Source organism: Salvia splendens, chromosome 13 (assembly GCF_004379255.2).
Source record: "Salvia splendens isolate huo1 chromosome 13, SspV2, whole genome shotgun sequence".
Taxonomy (NCBI): Eukaryota; Viridiplantae; Streptophyta; class Magnoliopsida; order Lamiales; family Lamiaceae; genus Salvia; species Salvia splendens.
In genome coordinates, this window is record NC_056044.1 from 4,346,246 (window position 1) to 4,363,840 (window position 17,595).

Genomic DNA, 17,595 nt, shown 5'->3' on the forward strand with positions numbered 1-17,595 from the left:
CAAAAGAAGGAATAAAGAAAAGTAAACTAAAACGAAATTACAAAGAAGAATTCGAAACAATAAACCGTAAAATAGTGGAAATAAGCCGAGTCGTGAAGGCCTCTTTCCGCAAGACGAGATACGCCCCGGTAGTGCTCTCGGATTAGCGTGTCGTCCCCAAAGATAAAACGGCTTACGTCTCTAATGAAGCAGCACCAGAATCACCAGAGCTTCGGCGAACTAGATGAAGGTGAGGACAGAGCTTCGACAGAAGAACAATGCAAGAGAGGGAGAGAGCTTATGTTTTGTATGCTTGTGAATGGTGTTGAGAATGCAAGAGTATGCATGCCTATTTATAGGCCAAGTCCACTCATTTGAATTGATGGAGTCAACACTCATTATGTGTGTTATGATGGCTTGATTGTAACCGCTGGGGGTTACAAGCCGTTAGGGACGTTACAAACGTCAACCATGGAGCATGAACCTGGACGGATGTATCTAGACACCTCTCACGTAGTTGTTCATTCCAGAGATGTATATGGACGACCCGATCAATGTGCACGCATTCTACGAAGCTTTCTCCGTATGCTCATTTGCCACATTGTTTTGTTACGTGTCCAGAATAGATAAATTAATTAATTAATGAATTTCATATCTTCATATATCGTGACATATTTTAATATATTATTTCCCACTCACCGAGAATCGGTTTAGAGAAAATGAATATACCACAATCATCTACTCGGAGCGTAGATCGATTATAAATTATTTAATTATTTCAAAATTAAATAATCCGTCACTTCTATAACCCGGTTCAATTGCGTTGACCGGATTACGATTCCAACAGCACACACAACGCTTGTTGATGTCATTCCATCCCTAAACAGTGAACACATGAACACCTCAGCACTGTTATGAATTGCTCTAAGAGCATCTCCAAAGAGAGAAGATATATAGAAAAGGTATATCATGTATTTACCTTCTTAAAAAGTGAAATATATCCTTCTGAAAAATAACATATTCCAAAGGGAAAAGGTGAATAGAAAGATAAATTATTTTTAAAAAATAAAAAAATAGTACAAAATGCATTAAAAAACATAAAGTGTAATACCTTCTCAAATACCTTTCCCCTCGGAGAATGGTTTTTCATGAAAAGAAGACAAATATGGTAGTTATAAGCTTTTACCTCTCCATTGATGGGGAGGTAAAGATATCTCTTCAAAATGAGAAAAAGCATAATACATTCTCAAATACATTTACCCTTGAAGAATGATTTTACATTATAAAAGATAAATATGGTAGTTATATTAGTTTATCTCTCCATTTACCTCTTCCTCTGAAGATGTTGTACCAACTTCTAAATAATAGTATTGTGAAGTACTCAAAATAAAACTCAAAATAAAACTCAAACTAAAACCATGAATGTGTGGATGCGGTTTATCTGTGATGTTAGAAAAAGGCATTAAGGGTGTCCACAATAAGGCGGACACTCCAATAGCCCCGCCCCAATTTTTGTCCATAGCCCCAATTTTTTTATCCATAGCCCCAAAAATTTGTTTCCGCCCACTATGGTGGACACTTCCAATAGCCCCTAAATTTTATAATCAATTTTTCATTTTAAAATATTTTTAGTTTCAATCAGGTATGATTAAAATTATCGCAATGTAAATAATTAGAAAACGAGGTAATTGGGGACGAATATTCGTTGTATTGCAAAAGGGTAAAATTATACAACGAAAATTAAAAAAAATACAACTAAAAATTCACACAGCGCTGCCACCTCCCCTACGTGCCCACACTTCTTCAATCAAATCGGCCTGGAGTATGGTATGTGATGTCGTCATGCGCATATCAGTGAAACGTTGGATCAAATATTCATTGCTCCGTGGTACGCCCATTTGGATCGGCGCGGAGGCAACACCATGACTTGTACTTGCGCCCTCTTCCGGTGCCCAGCGCTCTGCCGCAAATCCTTCATCTTCTATTATCATATTATGCAATATGATACATGCTAACATAATATTCGCGACATCATCTTCGTGCCAAACTCGTGCCGGACACCGTATAATAGCCCACCGCGATTGGAGGACACTGAAAGCCCGCTCAACATCCTTCCTAGCACCCTCTTGTTTGCGCGCAAAATATTGTTTTTTCGGTCCAACCGGTTGGCGGACAGTCTTGACGAATACGGGCCACCGCGGATATATCCCATCTGCCAAATAGTAGACCCTACTGTACTGCGTGCCGTTGGCTACAAAGCTGATTTATAGACCCTCACCCCGGCACTCATCGTTGAAGAGCGACGATGACTGAAGAACATTGATGTCGTTGTTCGAACCTGCCACACCGAAATACGCATGTCAGATCCGCAAACGGTAGTCCGCAACGGCTTCCAGAATCATCGTTGGATGTTTGCTTTTGAATCCAGTTGTGGGCAATTCCTCCACTCCCAATGCATGCAATCGATGCTTCCCAACATTCCTGGGAAGCCGTGGATCGAACCGTGCATATCCAGCAGGCTCTGACACTCATCAGGGGTGGGCTTACGTAGAAACTCCCCACCAAAAATTTCTCGGATCCCCTTACAAAACTGCCTAAGCACCTGGAGGCCAGTCGTCTCACCCATCTGTAGGTATTCATCGAACATATCGGCTGGTCCGGCGTAGGCAAGCTGCCGAAGTGCAGCGGTGCACTTCTGTTGCGTAGACAGCCCGATCCGGCCCGCGGCATCACGCCAGAGGGTGAGGCACCGGTAATGCTCCACCAAATTCGTCGCTATATAGTTGAACAGCCGTAGCGACATCCTGAATCTCCGGCGGAATATCTCGGGTGGATAACGGGCCACAAAGTAATCAGCCATTAGACGCTGGTGCGCACCGACGTGGTCTCGTAGGATGGTCCGCCGATGCGTAATCGCACGAGGGATCGCAGCCTCCGCCTCCTCCGCCAAGCGCGCCGCATCTTCTTGGGCGGCCTGGTGTTGCACCTGTTGAATCAGAGCATTCCAACTGTCTCTCCACAAATTGCCCATTTTTTACCACAAATTCTAGTGAGAGAAATTTTGTTTGATGAAGAGTTGGAATGGTGTGAAAATAATGAATGGAATGGAGTGTATTTATAGGTGAATTAAATTGAATTAAAAAAACGCCGCCTATAGCCGCGTCGGGCATCCATCCACTATAGACGCCCGCGCTATCCGCCGCGTCCGCCCCCGACTCGCCGCGTCCTCGTCCGCCGCCTACCGCCCCTATCTCCTCATCCACCTCGGGGGCGGACAACTCTCCCACTATGGATAGCCTCGAGATAGCCCCGAGGCGCGGCTGCCTAACCATTGTGGACACTCAATAACAATTGGGTGGTAGTGTTTAAATAAATGGATCGTGGCATGAGCATGTGCTAAGCATTTATGCCTACTTACAATCTTTTGCAATTTCGGTAAAATTGCATCTTCGTAATAATGTATTGGTTTGTAAATGTTCTTATATAAGGTCTTCAAAGTTTAGAAAAATGAAATCAGAGGTTTTTTTATATGAAACAACAAATCGAATTTGTACATTATGCTGCAAGTGGAATAATCGAATCGCTATTTGGAAAAAAAAATGACTAGAACAACAACAATAATAATAATAATAATAATAATAATAATAATAATAATAATAATAATCTCTCTGAATTAGGAGTATTAAGTATGATTAGATGATTTAGATAGACAGCAATATTGAAAGAATAAAACCAAAGGGTAAAATTAACACAAACGATTGACATTTTTTAGCTATCGGGCCATATTATCATTAAAGAAAATAGTACTAGTCCGTATTATTAATTTCATACCCAATAATTATTTCAAAACTTTGTATCTTGACGTATGAAAAATTACAGCTCAATCTTTATAAGAGGTCTTTACTATCTATGATTAACAATTTAACATAGATCACAAGTAAATTAGGATTTAATGCGATGACGTTTTCCTAAATATATTTTCATATATCTGTAAATTTTTATCATGTCTTTTTATATAGAGAGAATGAACATTTCATTTATTGTAAGATTAGTTGAACTGCTACTATAAATCTAGTACACTTGAGCAATACAATTATTCTCAAGGTGGTAGAAAAATGTTTATTCACAAACAGAGTAGTAGTATGTATGAGGTCATTCACAATAAGGCCACAAATTGTGGCAGCCGAAACCATGATTTGCGACCCTATTGCATCACTATGAAAAAGGCCACAACCTAGGCCTGCAACAAGGCTGGAATACCAACCGATTTGTGCGGAGGTGAAAAGGACCACAAGCCAAGCAGCCACCCGCGTGGAGCGGCTGATTTTTCATCCTTATTGCAGAACGCTACAACGGTTACATCTCTTTTTTTCTTTTATAATACAATACAATACTATATATTTTGAGATTTTTTAAACTTTTATCTCATATACCTTTACTCTTCTCCTAATTTTATCATCTTTCATTTTGTCTCTCGATTTCTCTCCCAATTCCGAGATTACATGTTTTAATGGGCTTTAATGCACGAGAAACATACTTACATTTAATCCAACAAGATGTTATAAAAAAATTTGAACTGAGTAACAGTTGAAATTTGTTTGCATAAAAAATAAAAATATAAAATTAGTGAATTAAACTGCAACTTAAAATGATAATACTCCATCCGTCCCAACTAAGTTGAGTCACTTCTTTTGGACATAGAGATTAAAAAAAGATGTTGAATGAGTTAAATAATAATAAAATAAAATAGGAGAGAGGAAAAAGGTAGTAAAAGAAATAAGAGAGAGTAAAATACATGATTAATAAAGTAAGAATGATTAAATATTTTATTTATAAAAAAAAAATGACTCAATTTTATTGAATCATCCCAAAAAAAATATTGAGTCTTTATTTTTTCATGTTCCGGTTAAAGTAGAGATTGTTGATATAGGCGAAAATGGGTAATGCTCTAATATCGATGTAGTACAAGAATCAGTCATATCCAACATAGTTCTTAATGTATCTTAGTTATACTCCCTCCGTCCCACATAATTTGACCGAGTTTTTCATTTTGGGTCGTCCCACATAATTTGACGCATTTCACTTTTACCATTTTTGGTAGTGGACCTCACATTTCACTAACTCATTCCTACTCACATTTAATTATAAAACTAATATATAAAAGTGGGATCCACATTCCACTAATTTTTTCAACTCATTTTTCATTACATTTCTTAAAACTCATGCCCGGTCAAAGTGTCCCAAATTATGTGGGACGGAGGGAGTAGTTCAATAATGATTGACATCCACTCAAATCACTGACTCAGATGGATGATCGAGGCTTATGTTACTAGATTTTTTGCCAGAATAACTTCTGCAAGACCTTCCATTTCCGTATATAGGTATAATAGTGCTTCTTAAAAATCTCCAGAGAGAAGTCTCAAATAAATTTCAACAACGAAATTGCCCATATATTTTAAACAATTTATTACCAAATTATTTCCTCAATGAAAAAAATAGTACTCCGTCCGTCTGAAATTTTGTGCCCCATTTTTCTTTTCTTTTCAGTTGGTTATTCAATACATATCACATTTTCTTTTACTATATTTAGTACTAAATCATTTCTCTCGCGTTTCATTATAACGTAAATAGTAGTAGCATTAGTATATACTCCATCCATCCGGCGTTAGGAGTCTCATTCCTTAGCGACACGGGTTTTAAGAAATGTTAAGAATAGTGGTTGAAAAAAAGTTAATGAAATATAAGTCCCACTTGTATATATTAGTTTTAAGTGAAATGTAAGTGGAATAAGTTAGTGGAATGTGAGATCCTATTACCATTTATGGTCAAAGTGGACCGGGACTCCTATTCGCGGACGGACTAAAATGGAAAAACGGGACTCCTATTCGCGGACGGAGGAAGTAACAATGAAGACCAAGCCTACATTCTGAATATAAAAGAAAGAAAACATTGAGAGATAGAGAAGTTTTAGTGAAGGGGAAGATAACTTGGCCTGTATTTGACAATCAGCCAGCTATGAGCAGATAAACTACAACATGACAATGTTCAAAGTTACATAAATATTGGTAACTCCAAACATCAATGAGTGTCCGAACCGGGATGCAGAAAAGAAACAGCGAAGTACTTAACTGAATGCAGGGGGGGAACGAGGGAAACGAAACAATGACTCCATGAAGCTACGTTGCAGCCTGTCACTGGAATACCGATACAGTTAAATATATCAACGAAGCAGTTATAAGGTAGACAAACTATGCAAGGAAGAAAGATTCAAGTTAGGTCTTCTATCTCACTAGTTACATTAACGAATGCAATAATCAATTCTATTGCAAACTGAATCTTACAAAGCGGCTACATTCGTGTACAAGGTAGCGTCTTCAGCTCATGACTATGAACAACCAAATCTATGAGCAAAATTGACCAGGATGTTCACTAATACATGGTGTTTCCCATCTCAAGGAAAACCTTTTTCACTTTGCTCGGCCGCACTACCCTCGAGCCTATCAAGTCATTTAACCAATTATACATGACATTCGTTGCCTAAAGATAATACGATATCATAGGAGTTCCATCTCGTGGACAGAGTAACCTGACCAGTTTTGAGCGATCTGGGGGGGGGGGGTTGATTTCTCGGGAGCTTGCAATTCCATCTACTTCTGTAGATGCTCCCACATCTTTGCTGCAGCATGGTTCATACGAGAAATACGAGCAATGAATGTTTTCTCACTAGTGGCTATTATGGTGGCCATGGAGTAGTTCTTTTTACAATAGCCCTGCTCCTTTAGCCATTTGTGGAATCTGAATCTTGGTTTGATTCGTTTCTCCAAGTCATGACAAAGATATCCCGGGAAAACATCTAAGTACTGCAGCGAAGCACCCATTTCATTGCAGAAGAACTCGATTTTCTTTTCCAGTTGGCCCGGATTTTGGTTGAGAACCCTTGGCGCAAACTTCAATATAGCACAGAGTCTGGAGTATTCAACCCCACAGGAGAGAAGGATATCAAACCTCTGCTGCAGTTCACTGCGAGAGCTGTGCATTTGAGACAAGGCTTTAACTGCAAATCTATTCTCTCCAAAACCAAGGCTGTGTATGAAATCCAACTTTGTTTTCGTATATGCCCTCGTTCTTTTATCTTCTAATTTCCTCAATTCCTCTTCATAGTGCTTATCCAAGTCCTCACCACTCGGCATGGTATAAGCAGTCAACAAAGCCGGATCCCCATTTTGAAGTCTCTCAAAGAACCATTCACCAATATCCATCGCCCTCATCACACTAGGCACATTCTCTAATATATTCCTCCCAAAAACATGAGGGTACTTCTGCTCGAGCGACTTCAACTCTTCCTCTTCCATTCCAAAGTGTGCCAGAAACCCCGAAACTGAAATGACCTGACCTCCAAGATCAAAACCAAAGATCTCGGGTCTTGACAAAAGTAATGACCCAACTCGAACTCTCCCAACATTCAACCTACTAAAATACTCAATCTTGCCAATCAAATGCTCTTTCGAGTACTCAATAAATATACGTTTGCTTCTTCCCATCAACTCCCCAACTTTCCCCATCTCACAACCCAAGTCATAAAACAACTTGATTTTCTCACAAACCTCCAACAAAGCATCCACATTCTCATCAACACCACTCAACAAATCATAATCCAACATCAATATCTTCAAATCACCCAATAATCCATCAGCATTGCTATACAAAACTTGAGGAAAGGCCAAGCCTATACTAATCACACTAACACCATTAAACCCAAAACCCTTAATTTCATCGATCCTCCTCTCCAAATGCGACGGATCGACTTTGAAAACCGAACAATCATCTCTACACAGCAATCCTAGTTTCTTCCAAGGGAAACCCATCCCGCCCAATGCACAGACCACATCAAAACGCTTCCAATCAGAGATAAAGAATGTATTTTTAGGAAAAATGTCACGCGCGGTTTCGCTCTCGTCATCACAGTTCAATCCAATGCTTTCCAATAGAAAATCGAGTTCGTTGATTGGATGGTACCTGAGGAATCGCTGGAAGGAGCACAGGAAATTGTGAGGCGAAAAGGGGATTCTGGAGACGACGTTCCAGAGGCATTGATGCGAATTTCTGGAGATGTGGTCGGCGTAGATGAAAGGCAGAGCGCGGGTGGTGTGGAGGTAGTCGAGAAGCGCCGCCTGCGATTCTTGAATGATTTTGGACCTGTGTTTCCATGGAATTTTGGCGAAAGGTTTTGTGGCGGCGGAGGTGGAGAAGAAGAGAAGGGAGACGGTGGTGGCTCGGCGGAGTAGCATAGCCAGGGTTTAAAGAGTGGGAAATGGGAATTTTCATAATTAATTGGAGCTCAAAACCCCACAGCCATGGCTGACTAACTTGTTTTGCTTCAGTTTATGATTCGAATATATTTTTATATCATTTGTTGTAATTATATTACTATCATATCTAAAAATAGAAAAACCGTCTCAGTCCATAAATGTCCATAAAAAATAATATCCCCTCGGGAATAAAGTTATTTTGCCATTTTTCATAATGGTGAAGTCATTTTATTTTCTATCAAAAGTCAACACATTTCTTCTCTCTTATTTTTACTTTGTCTTGCCTATTCTCTCTTCGTCTCTACATTTTTCATTTCTTACTTTCCACTACTATCAAACAGAGGGAGAATCATATCTAAAAATAGAATATTTCTCTTTCATACTTTATCACTTTTTCTCCTCTTTCACATATTTTACCTACTTTTTCTCTCTTTCTCTCTTACTTTACTTATTTTTTCTTTTCTCTTACTTTACCAATTTCTCTTTAAAACCGTGTTAACTTTACCAATTTCTCTTTAAAACCCGTATTATCCACAAATGCGTCTATTTTTCATGGACGGAGAAAGTATTAGATTCAAGAAATTAAAAATGGACTTATTAATTTAGTAGTGATATAGTTATAGAGTGACACCAAAACTACATTATGATGCAATATGGGTTTTTTCTATATTTGTTCTAGAATGAAACTTAAATTCCGTGTTTGTACTGAATTTTTTTTTATTCCGTGTTTGGGAGAGACGCATGACCCTCATGCGTCCTTCCTTTTAATGAAACGCATGATGATTATGCGTCTTTATGAGAGACGCATGAGGGACATGCGTCTCACAATTTTTTCGAATTGTAGGATTGCAAGTGGCAAAACACCCGACCAGGTGATTTGCACAAAGACGCATAATCGTCATGCGTTTCATTAAAAGGAGACGCATGAGGATCATGCGTCTCTCCCAAACACGGAATAAAAAAAAAATCAGTACAAACACGGAATCTAAGTTTCATTCTAGAACAAAAAAAAAAAAAATCCGATGCAATATACTCTTTAATAGAAATCCAAAACCAGTAAAAGAAAAAAAAAACGACAGTAGCCTTTATACAATACAGATCCATCCCAACAAACTACACCATCTCATCTTCAACATTCTAACATCCCTCTCACCCCTCAAAAAGATACAGAAGAAAAGAAAAACCGACGTTATTACTAGTAAATGGTTATCCATGGCGGATGATTGCTGCTCCATTTCTTCTAGAGGGAGGACGACTCCGTCTGGTGCTGCTCCAGGTTTCTAAGAACAATGCGCGCAAATATTTTAGCTTCAAGTGGAGCACCTGCAGCTGCTGCTGCTGCACGCAGCACTCGTGAAGCTCCGCTATTCTGGAGAAGGCTCACATGATGCATTGCGTTCTTGCTTCCGGGAATCGTAAACTACCACATCAAGTTTTTAAACAAGTTCAGATCATCGAGTGTTGGTTGCACTACTGAATTTTCTATTTTGGAAAAGATGAAAATCGAGTGATGTTTGTTCGTCTACCTGAAGGAGAGCAAACGCAGCACACGACTTCAGTGTGAGGGAAGGATTTCGCAGCATGGTAACGAATCTTCCAATCTCAGATCCGCTGTGCCACCAACGAGGAAAATGTCAGACCCAACAGACATGTAAGAGATAAATTGTCACATAACATTGGAATCAAAGATGAGATAAATCTTTCAAAAAGGGATCGAGAGTGCACCTGCATCTGAGATGGCCTGCTTCTTGAATGCGAGCCGATTCAGTTATTTGAGTCAGGGCGGCAGGGGCTAATGATGCAGCAGCAGCTGAAAACGCTTGAGGGTCAGAGAATGTCATGACGAAAGCTTCAATGTTCTTCATGGCCATTCTTCTTGAACCATCTAAGTTCACATTCTTGGGCATGTTTTGTGTCCCCGAAGGGGCAATTTCATCCGTTCTGCTTAATTCAAAAGCGTAAAACATATTTGCTTTTATAAATCTCTCATTCAAAAATTTCGACATTTTATGCACCTTTTCAAATTAAAAGAGTCGAGGAAGGGACAAATCCAGATTAAAAGTGTTGTTGCATACCTTCCATCAAACATGTAGGCCAGTGCGAGTGCAGACATGAACCGCGCCATTTTCGATACAGAAGAAGAACAAAGATAGACAAGAGCGGGTACTCCTCCTTCCTCCACAATGCGTAGAGCATTGCCAGGATTGAAAGCAAGATTCCAGAGAGCTCCTGCAGCGGTCTCGTGCACGTCCTGAAAGTTAGAACACACCAATTTAGTATGAAAAATCAAGACACTTTGGTAAACGGCATCAATCTCTGAAGGTATGGCCGGTAGTTATGAGGATTTCCATGTTCGAGGTTTGAACTAATGTAACAGTTAAGAGAAGAAACATTGCAAAGATTTAAACCTAAGTGTACGTAATAACAGTTTCTTATGATGCCCATGGTGATAGACTCATAGAAGAAAACCTTATCATTCCATGCACTATGTGGAGAGGTTAATATATATTGCCAATTTCATAGGCCAAATTAAGTTAAATAAGCATGTGACATGCAATCTCGTAACACGGAGTTATGATGTTACAATCTTGAAAGAGACACATGACCATTAGGAGGTAAACTCAACACCCCAATGATTAACGAATCCTTGTATTCTAGAAAAAAAATCAATAATAATGAATATTGTATATCAACCAAAAACTCTTTCCATTAAAAAATTCATACATAATACGCAAAACATTCTCTAATGACGGGTCTTACTAAAAATGACTAACATAAGTAGACCTGATAAAACATGTTGACCTCATCAAGATAAAAATTCGGATTATGGTTATCACTCATTCATAAAAGAAAGTCGAGGCCACATGGAAAACCAATTAGACCAACAAGTATTTAAATTCTCCACTGACTATTTTTGGTAAACATACCTCAGCATCTGATCGAGCAAGCGCTATTAGTGGAGGTACGCCTCCTTCACGACCAATAGCAATGCTATTACACAGGGAAAGAGAAAAGAAAAGAAGACAAATAAGTTATGTGTGAAGAGCATATAAATAAACATATTTAGTTAATTACGACAAGCGATTGAACATCTCAATAATGTTTAGAAGAAAAAAGAAGCAAAGAACGGATTCAGTGAACCATTGGCAGTCTTCAATACATAATCAAATCTGTTGGATTACAAATAAATTGTGATTGATCGATAACCTGAGCCTGCGCTTATTCAATCATTAAAAGTAGAAATATCAACAAAACAAAGTTATACGAGCACATACCTATTTGCTTCTGACACAGACAATCCCCAGAGAGCACCAGCAGCCCTCTCCTGAAGGCCATGAGGAGAGTTTGAACAGGAACTTGCTAGAGCAACCTAGAACAGGACAAGAATTTAATAGTCGATTGAGATTAAATTTTATTTTTCCAACTAAAATGTTAAAGCAAGAAAGGGATGCATAATTGAATATGAAATGCATTAATTCAGCCACTTGGGTATCTGGTAACTATGAAGAACTATATTGGCAGTTCCATACACATGTTCTTCTGCTGGCAGTTCCATACACATTGCATGCACAAGCATAAATGGAATGAGATGTTAGAATAAGAAAATTGTGAAAAACTCAAAGGTGGAAGGAAAAAGAGATCCGCAAAACCAACAGTAAGATCCCTTATCTATGGGGCGTACACAAGATAAAATATTATAGCATCATATATAAAAGCAAAATGAGTTCTATCTAAAAAATCAGGTTAAAGTTCAGGTTCAATTACAGATCCTAACAATGACACGTTTTGAAACAGTAGATTGAAGTTCACTTGGATAAGTGAAATCTATTTCATGAACTTTGACTCAGTTTACAATTTCAATACAGCCTTTGAAAGGTTTCAATAATGTCACTACCTTACAATTTGTAGAGAAATTAACATAATCACACCAGAATGAAAACTTTATAGGTTCGTATCAGCTAGCTTTCACACAATACATGCATCCTCACCCCTAAAGCATAAATACAGGTTTTCCAGAAATGATTCAACAAGGTCATAAGAAAACTGAAAAAAAAAATGCCATACCAATGCCTCAACTCCATTGGCTGAAGCAATTGCTTCTCGGTTTCTGTCATCGAATGATAAGTTCCATAAGGCACCAGCAGCTTCTTGTCTGACACCATCATTTGGTGATCGAGTAAGTTGTAAAAGAGCGTCAAGAGCTCCAGATTCTTGTCCTACTGCAGAATTGTTACCATTGCTATCCCCATGGGCAGCCAAATTTGCCAATGCCCTAGCAGCCTGGACAATAGAATCAAAAAGATACAAGTGAGAAGCATGCAAAAAGATCCTTTTCTGCATTGGATGGTGAATGTTTGACATTAAAGTGGCATTTGAAAAATATTTGAATGACATCTTGAGATTACTTAAGAAATAGACTAGAAATTGATACACTTCAGAAGATATGATCATTAAGTTGCAAAATGGAAATTAGTAGTGTTAAGATGAAGATTGGAAGGTAGAAACGGTTAAAATGAGGTTCTGGATGACCCTCAAAGATTATATTGGATGGATTATGTAATACTTCCCCAATTCCCAAACAATAGGCATAATGGGGAGCAACACAGGTTTCAACAAAAATGGTTGAGCGTATTGTGAGTAAAGGTCCCACCTTGAAGGTAGTATTAGTGATAATTAATAAATGTATTGCGAGTAAAAAAAGTGGTGGGCCATGTGGTAGAAAGTGTAAATAAGTTGATATGTTAAGGTAATCATGATGTGGGGTAGTGTCTATAAATGGAAAATGACTCATTTTTGTGGCAGTACCAAAACGGAAAAATGGAACTATTATTTAGGGATGGAGGGAGTAATTTTATTCGACCACAGTCCACACGTTTAGGCACAGAATACTAAGTCGTGACTGTTTAGCTAAAACCGGCAACTTGCTCCTCAAGGCAAAACTAGCTAAAGATGATTGACGAAAAAAAAGAAAGTAAGCAAATGTGTGCAAATACTGCCACAGCATATTAAGCATGAGTTCATCGATCATTTATAAAGTGACTCCAGTATCAACAGAGGATTCCTTGAAACCACCCTACTAATCTAGGAAGTTCATCTAAGGAATTAGATTTGTTTGTTACTATTTTGAATACTTTTTGAAGGATGAAACAGTGCTGTAAACAGCTCACTGGGTGTACCAATCAGAATGTAGCTTTGCCTAAGCAACCGTTACAACAACAGCTCAGCAAAGAATATGATTTTCAAAAAGTACCAATTACTAATGGGCATTGTATACAACACAGATCCACCTGCTCTTGCACTCCGTCGGCCTTGGAATTTCGAGCTAGTGTCACCAAGGCATGTATGCCACCGACCGAAGCAACTTCAATGCTGCATTTGTCATCTGCAGCCAAATTTGCCAGTGCACCAGCTGCACGTTCCTGAAATCAATCAAGCAATCAGCCAGAACTTAAGTATTAGTACCTAAGGCTTATGTTCCACATCAGGACACTACAACAGCAAAAACAAGTGCAAATAAGATTAAACAACTGTGGAGCATACCAAGACTCCTTCACCACCAGTAGACCGAGACCACTTGGAGATAAGATCCACTAAAGCTTTTATTCCACCAGCTTCAGCAATGGCACCCTATATACAATACTTATATCAAGAACTTGAAAAAAAAACTTCAAATTCAAAAAGAAAATCAAAACCCAAAAGGAAACCTTGTATTCTTCACCAACAGAAAGATTCCAGAGCCCTCCTGCAGCCTCTTCGGCAACTAATTTGTTTGCAGACCTGGCAAGCTTTACAATAACACTGATGCCTCCTTCCTCCGCCACAGCTTTCGCAACCTTAGCATTCACTGCTAAGTTTGCAATGGCCTACATGTAAAATAAATACAACTAAAGCATGAATTTTGTGTAACAATATGATAATTCTTGAAGACTTGATGCATGATTACCAAAAACCCCTATAAGTTGTGCCTTTGCCGGAGAAGGAAGAAAATTGTGAGTATCAATATTCTAATCCATAAAGCTCCTACACTATAAACTTTACCTTAGCAGCTTCTGACTGAAGTCCTTCACGCCATGATCGGGCAAGGTTTAGAAGAAGGCATATGCCTTCATCGCGCATAACTGCTTCAGCCCGTCCAGTGTCAATATTGGTATTTTCATCATCAAGAACAACAAATGTTGCAAGAGCCGTGGCTGCCCTTTCTTGAACTTCCTCATGGGTGCTCTGCATGAAACTAAGTAGTAAACTCGTGCCTTGATCAAGCCAAAATTTATCCAGACCAGGTAGATTGCTCTCAGAAATACGTAGAAGTGAATAGGAAATGACCCACTCCAGCCAATTCAAGATCTCATCTAACTTTTTATCCTTCTTAGAATTCTCTCGGTGCAGAAAAATATTCTTGTCATTCTTTTGAGTCTCGACAAATAGGTTACCGATTCCTTTAAGAATATCGGTGGAGATAGCCAGCAGCACTTTACCCCTATGGTTGTTATTAGAGATAAAGGTCGAATCCGCCTCAAGTGCCTGGCAATTTAGGGCGCATACGACCTTCAAATTAATTGAGGATGAGAAGAGTCTTGAAACTATATTCGGGCTTATATCTGTTCTAGAAACATCTAACCCTATCAGGTGGGGCAGCTTACCCCAGTGTTGTGCTACCAAATTCCACTTTATATTAGTTGTTCCGGCAACTGAAAGGAAGCGAAGCGAAGCAACATTTCCCAGGGAAGTCTCATCCACCTTTCGGCAGTCAATAAACCCAATATCAGTCAAATTCGGACAATGCTTAGCTAAAGCATTGATAGCACCGGCATCCACTTCTTGAATACCTGAGATCCCAAGTTTTCTCAGCCATGGGCAACAAATTGCAATTGCTTTTACAGCATCACTGCTGATCTTCTCACAGAAATCTGGTCCAATCTGAATGCACTCTAGTGCTTCATGTCGAGCTGCAAGCACACAGAGTGTTGCATCAGTCATGCTCCTGCAATAGTCTCCATTGATCTCACGTAAATTTTTAGCTTGAAGAGCTATGATAGCATCAGCAGATTCAGGACCACGAAAACGAAGCTTCTGAAGATTCATACACATTGGAGAAAGTGATGAGGCGGCAGCAGAATCAAACTTATGTGGCCGGAGGTCCAATTCCTGCCACAAACAAGGAGATTTACCTAGGTTCCACCATGTCCGGCAGGTAGATGACAGACTAGCCCGGTCACGATAGTTCAAGCATGAGAAAAGCTGAATTACTGTATCATCCGGTAATCTAGTCCAATCAAGCACATCTTTCACATCCAAAGCCGTGGTTTCTTCAATCTCAGGGATACCCACTTTCTCTTTGCCCCTCCTCACAACCTTCCTCCGCACTCTTCTACTCATACTTGATTTAGCCTCACCAGGAGATCTAAATACAAATTAAAAGGCCACAACAACAGATTCTATACACTGAATCCTGACATCTAAAGCTTGCTAATAACCAGAGAAACAGCACCCTATTCACGCCTCTTTCCTCTCGATTGATTTCAACTTTTCTACCAACAATACCACTCAGTCAAGACCAATACAGCATTCTAATAAACCACAACGCTCAATCTTGAAAAAGGCACAATCTTTCACAAACTACTGACTAACAAGCATATACTCATCAATTGGAGATGAACTCCAATCAAAACCCAAATCCTGAAACTAGTTCAATCCAAAAGTTAAGCTAGCAGGAATGCCCTAATCGTGAACTTACTCAGAACCTATATTTGTTTGTGATGAAATGCAAGATGAAGGAGGCTAACTGCGCAATCACAAAATGCAATTCAATTGCTTTTCCCTTCAAAACCCTTGAAAACTATTAAATCTCCTTTCTTCATCTGGGCATCAAATCTGTGGCCTCCTGAAGCGAATTGCATCCAAGAAAGTTCGTCTAAACCTACACATATATATTTATTATATAACCAGATGAAAAACAAGATACGGATGGGCACAAGACGAAAGCTTTTACTGATTGCTATAATTTATATATACACACAGAGAGAGAAGAAAAAATGGGCTGAGGGTATGACAGAATTCAAGCTAGTAATAAATCAAAGATGTGAGAAAAGGCAAAGACAAAGCCTTCACGCCACTTGGTCAGCCCTCTCTCTCTCTCTCTCTCTCGATGGTGCGTTTGAATTGTAGGAAATCTAAAACCAGAGGCGATGAAAAGAAATTTATCTTTTGAGGTGGCATTCAATCACAGATGAGATTGAATGTAATTGTAATGTAATGTAATGTAATGTATATCATCATATTATTTCGTTATATATCTACACACAGCTCATTGGCTTGTGGTGTGTTTTATTAAACTTTTCCTAACTTTTTTTTTTTTGCAATAGCTTGTAAAGCACATATTGTGGCATGTGCTACCTTTATTTATAAATGGAAAATTTGTGAAATAGTAACGAAAACAATACTACGCGTACAATACTAAAAAGCATGCTAAAAGAAAAGCTAACAAATGACCAAAAATTGGTAGTGATTTTTGTGCGATTCAATGAAGAATCCATATTTTTACTGAAAAAAATAAATTTGATTAAGACTACATTCAACAATTATTCCTAAGCTAGTACACATTTAATTTTACATAAGAAATAAAATTATACACATGCAGTAATTTATGGGAATAATATACGGAATAGTATCTGACTTAATTATGACATCAAGTCTTATGCCAATTTCCCATGTTTTCGTTAGTTTTTATCCCGGCAGGCTTTTTACTCATGATTTGTTGTATTTTCGCCGTGTTTTGTTGTTTGTAGGCCCAAGAAGCTTTCGGCCAACCAAAAGAGTCTTTTAAGAAATGCATGGAAGAACATTCTCTACTACAATCACGACGATTGTGATTGTCGTAGTTGGAACTAGAGACGTGTGATGAGTAACACTGATAATATGAAGAATCATTAGGGGACGGATTCCATAACTCATGTGTCAGTTTCCCACATCCTTGTCCTAGGGGATTTGTGATTAACTCAAAAGGAATTTGAGCCTTATCTGTTTCGGAGATGAATGGAGAAGCGTGAAAAGAAGAAGTAAAGAAGTGGAGCAAAGAGTGATGAAACTTTGTCCCTCTTCTAAAAGTAGTTATTATGAATCTTTGGACCTAATTTGATTCTCTCTATTTACTATTCTTATTTGGTCCTAAGTGCAACTCGTTTTTATTGTTTCGTCCTGTCCTAAACACCAGAACTTTGTCCCACACCAGTGGATTTAGGCTTTTTACTCATGTTTTGTTGTTTTGACGTATTTTCTCCATGTTTTGTTGTTTGAGCTAAGAAGGCTT

The 17,595-nt window shown here is 38.7% G+C and overlaps 2 protein-coding genes across 2 annotated transcripts; both read right to left on the reverse strand.

The window, feature by feature from the left end:
• Positions 1–6,277: 6,277 nt before the first annotated feature.
• LOC121760064 (transcription termination factor MTEF18, mitochondrial-like) lies at positions 6,278–8,346 on the reverse strand. Its single transcript, XM_042155666.1, has one exon. The coding sequence runs from the start codon at positions 8,265–8,267 to the stop codon at positions 6,627–6,629; it is 1,641 nt and encodes a 546-aa protein (XP_042011600.1). The 5' UTR covers positions 8,268–8,346; the 3' UTR covers positions 6,278–6,626.
• Positions 8,347–9,263: 917 nt separating this feature from the next.
• LOC121761970 (protein ARABIDILLO 1-like) lies at positions 9,264–16,540 on the reverse strand. Its single transcript, XM_042157688.1, has 11 exons — positions 14,328–16,540; positions 13,994–14,152; positions 13,830–13,916; positions 13,577–13,708; positions 12,354–12,569; positions 11,564–11,658; positions 11,216–11,279; positions 10,364–10,539; positions 10,014–10,229; positions 9,815–9,899; positions 9,264–9,708 (listed from the first exon to the last, which is right to left on the reverse strand). Exons 1-11 carry the CDS (start codon positions 15,663–15,665, stop codon positions 9,529–9,531), a joined length of 2,748 nt encoding a protein of 915 aa, XP_042013622.1. The 5' UTR covers positions 15,666–16,540; the 3' UTR covers positions 9,264–9,528.
• Between the last annotated feature and the right edge of the window lie 1,055 nt (positions 16,541–17,595).

Excerpts from the sequence above, each read along its gene's own strand:
- LOC121760064 (XM_042155666.1), bottom strand. The coding sequence starts at position 8,267 with ATGCTACTCCGCCGAGCCACCACCGTCTCCCTTCTCTTCTTCTCCACC.
- LOC121761970 (XM_042157688.1), bottom strand. The coding sequence starts at position 15,665 with ATGAGTAGAAGAGTGCGGAGGAAGGTTGTGAGGAGGGGCAAAGAGAAA. Across the intron at positions 11,659-12,353 it reads CCAATGGAGTTGAGGCATTG|GTTGCTCTAGCAAGTTCCTG; the intron begins GTATGGCATTTT and ends GTCCTGTTCTAG. Across the intron at positions 10,230-10,363 it reads GCCTACATGTTTGATGGAAG|AACGGATGAAATTGCCCCTT; the intron begins GTATGCAACAAC and ends TGAATTAAGCAG.